The sequence below is a fragment of the Vulpes lagopus genome, chromosome 11 (genome assembly GCF_018345385.1).
Source record: "Vulpes lagopus strain Blue_001 chromosome 11, ASM1834538v1, whole genome shotgun sequence".
Taxonomy (NCBI): Eukaryota; Metazoa; Chordata; class Mammalia; order Carnivora; family Canidae; genus Vulpes; species Vulpes lagopus.
In genome coordinates this window covers 72,836,041-72,844,434 of record NC_054834.1, presented here as the reverse complement: position 1 = coordinate 72,844,434, position 8,394 = coordinate 72,836,041, and the positions used below count along the sequence as shown (strand labels likewise).

At 47.4% G+C, this 8,394-nt stretch overlaps 1 protein-coding gene across 1 annotated transcript in view; it reads right to left on the bottom strand.

Annotated features, from left to right (window-relative positions):
• Positions 1-2,010: 2,010 nt before the first annotated feature.
• TESMIN (testis expressed metallothionein like protein) overlaps positions 2,011-8,394 on the bottom strand; it is a 39,792-nt gene continuing 33,408 nt past the window's right edge. The window contains exons 8-10 of the mRNA XM_041723566.1: positions 6,496-6,633; positions 4,432-4,607; positions 2,011-2,830 (exon numbers count right to left, since the gene is read on the bottom strand). Of these exons, the coding sequence (XP_041579500.1) occupies positions 2,638-2,830; positions 4,432-4,607; positions 6,496-6,633 (507 nt within the window). The 3' untranslated portion in view covers positions 2,011-2,637. The remainder of the gene's footprint in view (positions 2,831-4,431; positions 4,608-6,495; positions 6,634-8,394) is intronic.

Sequence of the window (8,394 nt, the reverse complement as noted above, 5' to 3'; positions counted from 1 at the left end):
CTGAGCCCTTAACCTGGGTCATCCGACACTAACTCCAGGAAGTTAGCAACATAACTAAATTGAGTAATATTAGGACACCCAGTTGGTGTCGAGAGAAATGGAGTATAGATTGGTGGAGGGGATATGCCACCTGTCTCATGTCTAGCTATTATTCTGAGGGGAGAAGCGGCTTTCTTTCAGCATGTCATGTTACGACTTCTTTTCGAATTCTCAAAAAGGCAAGCTTTAAGCTAAGCTGCATTTGGGGAGGAACGACACCAAAAAACCCTCTGAAAACCCAGCAGATAGTCTCACCCTAATCACAGAGGCGGCCGAGTTATTAGTAGATACAGGCGAGAGCTACAAGGCAGTTCATTTTGCACAGCCACATCCAGAAGTAAGGCATGCTATGTTTATTTTTATATAGTTTGAAAATGGCCTTGGCTCTTTACCAGCAACAGATGATGTACTTTTTGATTTTTTAAAAATATTTTATTTATTTATTTATGAGAGATACACAGAGAGAGAGGCAGAGGGAGAAGCAGGCTCCATGCAGGGAGTCCGATGGGGGACTCAATCCCAGAACTCCAGGATCACGCCCTGAGCTGAAGGCAGGCACTAAACCACTGAGCCAGCCAGGCGTCCCAGAAGATGTACTTTTAGATATTTAAGTCATCCTATGTAACTGTCACCCTTGGGCATTACACTGGCTTGATACACGGCTCTACCTGGCTCTCACTTATCATACTGAATTTTCTAAAAGCTGTATGGGCTTACTAAATTCTCCCTGGCGAGAAACTCTACAGGGACGGGCCTTCCCTTAATTTTCAGGCTCCCGCTCAGTATAGCTGGCCACAGTCAGAGTATCCTGGCCTGGCATGAAAGGTCCCCTGCCTCACACGAACCTGGGCTCTGGCCAGCTCCTGGGTCGTGCTGGGTCCCTGACCCAAAGGCTGTTGCTCATCTTCCTCCCTGGCCAGGACATTCTTGGGGCTCTGTAGGTGACCACCCCTGGCTTCGGGACCTCTATAGGCAGCTCTTTATCTCAGAATAGTTCTGGAGAACAGTGTTCCCTTTACCTCCCTCCATACCTGTGCCATGCGGCTCCAGAGCCTCTAAAATGTGCCGGGTGTGCGCAGAGATGTGCCTGTAAGATGCACGCTGGACTGCAAAGATGTGGTACATACAAAAGAATGTGAAATACCTCAATCATTTTTATTTTTATTACATGGTGACATGACAGTATTTTGAATATATGGGGTTAGATAAAAGATTGCTAAAATAAATTTCACCTACTCCTCTTCACTTTTTCAAATATGGCTCCTAGAAAATGTGAAGTGACTGGTAAGGCCCTGCAGACATTGCCACTGGCAGCATTTCAGGACAGACGCAGAGGAAAGGCCGCCCCCCAAGAAGGGGATCAGGAAGCCCTGGTTCGGGACCCCACCAGCGCCGAGGGTGGAGTGGATGGGTCCCCTCCAGCAGCACCCCTCCCACCCCTTCCCAGATGCACAGGGGGCTAAGAAAGTGTCCCTAGGCATGGGGCACCCAGGCCTCTGCCTCTGGCCTGTCACCATGAATCTCCATCTGGAGGAGCCAAAGGGGAATTGAAATGGTGAAGAATTAAGTTTATTTCTTTCCCTCCAGGGTTTCCCATCAGAACTTGCTGTTCTGAATACAACTCTACTAAACGGCAGCCAGCCGCTGGGCCCCTTGCTTATGCGGGTGCTGTGCTGGCAAGTAAATTTTCTAAACATACTCTAAGGGTCCAATGCTATTCATAAACACAGAACAGGATGAATATATTTATAGTTACTAAGTTAATTACAACAATGGAAGACATTGGAAATTTTAATCGTTTTGCTTTTTCAAAAGAAATAAAAGAGAGTCAACTTAATAACTAATCTTACCTGCTGGCTTCTGCAAACTAGTTACTTCAACCATATTTTAACAAACAGTAATAATATTAGAACAGTAATTAGGGAGAAGTTAATTGGATAATAGAGCATTCAAATGAGAACACACAAGAAACTAGATAAATTTCAGCCCCATAAGTGTGACCCTACGGCCTGTGTTTCATGGTGGCCCTAAGGGAGACAGAGCATTTGTGTGACTCTGGGAAAATGTTCACACTCAGGAATTCCTCAAGGGACTCAGGGCTGTTGAGAGATTTTACGCTGTATCTTAGCAGCCCATCTGGAGAAAGTATTTCAAAATAATTTTAGTAAAAAATCATTATGGCTTTTTAGGCAGAGATGCCTCGAGAGGAAAATTTGCAAGACTGGGTGAAGCCAGTGAGAATGAACTGCTATTTCTCTCCAGAGCCTGCTTCCTCCTCCATCCCTCATTGTTAATACAGACAATCCTCCCAGCATCACAGGAATCCACGCTCTCTCTCCAGGGCCAGACAACAACGGCTAGTTGTGTCTGTGCTTTCTCAAAAGCCGGGGTGAGGGGGCGTTGATCACCAAGACCCTCACCCACTCTAAGTAAATCCCCTTGGCACCCGGATGCAGAGGGAAAGCCTGACCTCAGTGACACAGCCATTGATGCAAACCCGGCCTCGTGTTCCTCAAACCACCTCTCAACTATAGATTTCTTTCCCTTAGAATATTGAAGCAAAATCTATGTGCATTCGGATTTTACCATGCTGTAACGCTACTCAATTTTCAACCCTTTGGATTTAAACTCAATCCGGAGAATCTGTGATAAGCACCTCCCGAATTCCTCCAAGATCATCTGCTCCGCCAAGCACTCGGAGCAGTGCTCCTTCTCGGCCTCTTCACCCTGAGCCAGCAGGCAGGCGCACGTGGCCTCCACCACCTCCCAGGAGATGCACGAGGAAGACTGCCTGGCAGAAACAGAGCAGTTACAGGCCACCGTCCTCAGCTCCACATTTTAAATATCTTATATGTTCAAGGGGACGTCCCTGTCATGGTATTTTAAAGAACGTCACCCCTAAAATCGAATGGTATCTTCCTAATGTTGGAAACTGTGACAATATGAAGGACTGCTTTCAGAAGAGTAACACAGAGCACAGGCAACCGGTCTACCTCTTGACATTCCTTCTCACAGCAGATTCTGAATGTCCTCAAAGTTAGATCCACTACAACATTCAGAGGCACCGGGGCTACTGCATCACGCTGGTGGGCTGTGCAGCGGTGGAAGCAGGAATCTCAGATTGAGATAAGCCTTACAGGTGAGCCATGCAGCCTGGTCCAAACTCTGAGCAGAATATGTACGCTCAGGAAAGCCAGTGCCCTGGTGTCAGCCCCATCCTCCCCAGGGGCATCTGGCACTCCAGGATGCCAAAGGGCTCTGGGGACTTGCCCCGTTGGAGGGACACTGTCAGCCTGGCCTCCTCTCCCAACGCCCCTTAGAACCCTTAACCAGGTTCCCAAAGATGGCAAGACCATATCATACAAGACTGTCCATGCACCCCCACTGGGCTCGAGGGGCAACCTGGCTTAGCTAGACACTTGCCCAAGCAGTGCTCAGACAGCAGAAGTTCTGGAAAACTTCCTATAGTCTTAAAAAGTGTTGGATTATGGAAATAGACACAGGAGTTGGAATTGGTTGAAATCTCTCTAGACAGACAACACACAACGACTTTTGCTGAAGCTCAAGGAATAGGGCTGCCCTTGGGTCAAGAGTCACAGTATTTTGAGGCCAGACTCCAGCATGTGGAGGCTCCATCACATTCAACCTGACACACAGCATCCCAGAGCCAGGAGATAACATGTTCACTTGCCCCTTCACAGAAGATGAAGCCACATCTGGTAAATGTTTACTGATAAAGACTTCTGCAGGTCACTTCTGATGGTACTTCTGATGTCTCTGACCAAATAAGCATAAACTTGGCTTTGCAGAATCATATGAATTAATGATATCTGGTGCTTTTTCATGATTTCATTCATGGTATTGAGTTGAAAGGCATTTTTTTTAATGGATAAATCTAGTCTAGTACATAGTAAAATTATCACTCAACCTTTGAGATCTGCTAGGATTATAGTATGGCCTCGGAATAGTTAAATGGGACACTATCCACCTACTGTGAGATCCATGAACCCTCCAGTAAGGGACGCAGTAGGCACGCTGTCACTTCATATGGTAAGGAGTACTTCAGGTCTGTGTGTCTCTGTCTTGAGATTGTGGCCTCACTGCCCAAGGGCAGTGGCCTGTCAACAGTCCCTGCAAGGCCCTTCTGCTTGTGCACAAAACAGGTAACAGCCCAGGAAGACCGATGGACAGAGCAGTCTCAGCAGTGGGCCCCACGAGGAAACACAGAGTGGGACCTAAGGCTGGTCAAGCAGGGGAGCTGCTGCTTCCGCCCCATCCCTCATGCCCACCCCATGGACACACACACTTTCTTTCCGGTGTAGAGATTAACTGTCCTCAAATTAACCTGTTTCCCCTCTTTGGAGTACCTACCTATCTTTTCACAGTACCTACCTATCTTTTCTGAATTTTGGTAGTCCTGAGAATTTAGTTGGTGACAAATGATGGTTGCCTTCAAACCCTCCAATTTCCATATAGTTGGGCATGTTCATTAGTGTTTTCTGTTCTGGGCTTTCTTCATAATTTTTGCAACCAATGCATTTGCAAATAGAAGAACACATAATTTTGGCCTGGTAACATAAAATACTTCAATAAAATCAGACTGCACTATAATTCATCAAAAAACAACACATTCTATGTGGACCTTAGGTAACCCTGTGTGTGTGTGTGTGTGTGTGTGTGTGTGTGTGTGTGTGTTTAATCTGCAATTTTCACACCAAACACAGGGAGGGGATTTGGAAGGCTGGCATGTGAATGTGAGCATGAGTCCCGAGCAGAGAGGGAGTCACTCTCCCTTCTCTGCAGGGGATGCCAGCAGAGTGCTGCCCCTGACTGTGTCATGGGTCATAAGATTCTAGCTCTCTCAGCTCACCTCACTTCACTGCATGTCATAGACAAGGTGGTTTTCACACACGGGAGGTCTGTGGCAACCTGTGTCCAGCAAGCCTGTTGACACAATTTTTCCCACAGTATTTGCTCACTTTGTGTCTCAGTCACATTTTGGTAATTCTCTCAACATTTCAAACCTTTCGTTATTCTTATGTTTGCTATGATCTGTGTCCAGTGATGGTAACTAAGAGCTCAGGGAATAATTAGGGTTTTTTAATGAAGGTACGTGCCTTGTTTTTTAGACCTAATGCTACTGTACACCTAATAGACTGCAGTGTCCTGTAAGCAGGACTTTTATCTTCACTGGGAAGCCAAAAACTTCATCTGACTGGCTTGGATGCGGTATTTGCTCTGTTGCTTTGTGGTCTGGAATCGAACCTGCAGCATCTCCTAGGTGGGCCCATGTCATGCTGGCTCTGCTCTTGTGGGGAATGCGTAGATGAGTAGAGGCTGAAACCCACCGAAGGCAGGCCTTGAGTGGGTGTGAGGGGAGGCCTTGCTGCTTACTTGTGGGTGGGATTCGTTTCTTGCCACAGGGAGCATGCCTGGCAAGCCAGGGCCCAACCCCTTGCTTACACAGGCCACCGGGCAGTCTGAAAGCTGGCCCTGCCAACTGCTGTGGCTCCCTCTTTCTTTCAGCTGCTAGGGCTGTCCCTCAGATCTCGTCAGCTCAGAGATGCACATCGAAGGGTATCTATTGTGTTCTACTCTGCACCTCTGGCTGTTTTGAGCAAGAGGCTTTTCAGGATCTCCAGTCCCCTCTGGAGACTACAGGACAGCTGCACCTCATGTGGGCTGCTGCCTGGCAGAGGCTCAGCCTCCAGAAAGTGAGCCTGCTCACTGTCTCAGGCAGCAGGGAGGGTACTGTGAAGAGCAGGCAGGGATGCAGTCAGTGCATCTGAAAACTGCTTTGCTGGGGAGGTGCCTCACTGTTTGAATTCTGTATCTCGGCACGACTTTGCATTCTCACAATCCCAGCTGGGGGACTGCTTGGCCTGCTTACTCAGGCCATCCAACATGTGTCCCCCGAATCACGAGGACTCTTCTCAAGCCCAACCATATGTGACAACCTTTTAAAAGTAAAATTCACAGGTGCCTCCCCCCCACTTCACCCCCCGCAAAGACCTCAAGCAAACCAAAGGAGAGCTTTTTAAGGAAGGGTTTCCCGGCTGCTTTGCAGCTGAGGTCTGAGGGCTCTTGCCTCCTCTCCCTCGCTTTCCTTCAACACCAAGAAAGAAGAGGGAAGATGAAGAGAGAGAGCAAGCCTCTCCACCCCAGTGGGTCTGTGAGGAGCAGGCACACGCTCTGGTCCATAGGCGGCTCTGCACCACGACGTGTGCTGTCCTCCAGCCAAGGCCCACTGTCCGCTGTGGTCTCTGAGCGCCAGCCCAGAGACAAAGCTCTGCAAGCAAGAGGCAAGGCCCACCTCTGGGAGCTCCCGAAGTGCTGTGGCAGAGTGGGCAGGGCCATGCAGTGGGCCCGAAGCAGGTGCCAGCATCCCGGAGGAACCGTGGGTACATCTGCTGTGTCACTGAGCCCAGGGCCCTGGGGGGTGGGATGGGGGCTCACCTCGTAGCACTCGCAGTAATTTTTGAGACAGCCCGAGCGCCTGCAGTTACAGCCTTTGTTATGCCGAGGCTTCACATCTCCCAACTTCCCTTTCCCAATTTTTGGCTGGAAAGCTTCTGGATTTCGATCAAGACATGCCTAAGGCAGAAAACACAAAACTCCATCAAGATGTACCTTTTATTTAAAAACAACATTCAGTGAAAGTTGAACAACATTCAGTGAAAGTTCATTTGTCTGCTGTGTTAATCCAGTTGCTGCTTTAGAAGAACCACACAGCACAGTGGACTATCATCAGTCAGTCGTCAAAAAGGATGAAATCTCACCATTTGCAATCACGTGGATGGAGCTGGAGGGTATTATGCTGAGTGAATTAAGTCCATCAGAGAAAGACAATTATCATACGGTTTCACTCATATGTGGAATTTAAGAAAGAAAACAGAGGAGCACAGGGGAAGGGAGGTTAAAATAAAATAAGATGAATTCAGAGAGGGAGACAAACCATGAGAGATTCTCAATCATAGGGAAAAAAAACTGAGGGTTGCTGGTGGGGGGACAGGGTAACTGGAGGATGGGCATGAAGGAGGGCATGTAATGGGATGAACACTGGGTGTTACATGCAAGTGATGAATCACTGAACTCTATCTCTGAAACTAATAATACATTAGTCCACCATACAATACAACATTCTACCACTGATGGACACTGGGTCGCTTCCAGGGTGGGGCTACTGTGTGTGTCTGTGGTCAACGCATGCACTCATTTTTATTGTCTCTGTTTTCAGGAATGAAACTGCTGGATGATAGCATGTACCAAGGCTCAGCTTTAGAGGCTACTGTCAAACAACCTCCCCAGGTGCTTGTAGCAACTTATGTTCCGACCAGCAATGCTTGAAAATGCCAACACTTTTTAAATAAAACTTATATACATCCAATGAGAGACAATCCTTTAACCCTGAAGAAAATGCTACACTACTAAAGTTTAGAGGCATCAAAATTTTCTTCCGTCCCCTGGATCTGGCTATATCAAAATGGGTAAGATATTTTCAAGTGATTTATCTGTAATTCAAGAGGAGAATTAAATTATTGTAGGAACAAAACAGACCAACCACGAGATAGCACGACAGTCTCAAGTCTACATGGGCTAGTCCTTCATTGCCCTTTGCAAACCAGGGGCACCAAAATATGCCCCCAGAGCAGGCTGGTGGCCCCATGCCTACCCATCCTCCCTTCTTTAATGATCTTTTATGCCTACAAGAAGGGAGGAAAACTGCAGGTTCCTGTATGTAGCTGTTAGCAAGTGCAGGGCTGCCAGAGTTGCTGCTGGCCCCTTGAGGAAAGTCCAAATTCTCCCCTTACCTGAGAGCTATGGAGAATAAAAATTAGACATGAGTTGTGGCTGAGAACCTCTACCCAGTTCTCTGAACAGCAGACTTTCTACACCTTTCAGGCTACACTCTTCAAGCTCAGGCTTATGTACTACATGACAGGACCCAAATCTCTAAACCCCAACACAAGACAAAGTGGACATTTGTACATTCTGAAATCAGAACCTTCCAACAGTGCTGTGCCACTGAAGTCATCCCACATGGTAGAGAATAAAGATCTTTCTCCGGCTGCTAACTCCTTACAGCTCTTGTCCACGGCCACCTTCAGGAAGAATCCTACTCAGTGTATACTCATCAACACTTTGGGTTTTCCCAATATTGAAATCAGTTGGGAGTCTCTAGAGATGATAGTTTTATGAATATCTCAAGCACTTTTTTAAAAAAATTATTTTTAGAGAAAGAGAGGGAGTGTGTGAGCAGGGGAAAGGGAAGAGGGAGAGAGAGAACCTCAAGCAGACTCTGTGCTGAGCACAGAGCCTAGTGTAGTGCTTGGTTCCACAACTCTGGGATTATGA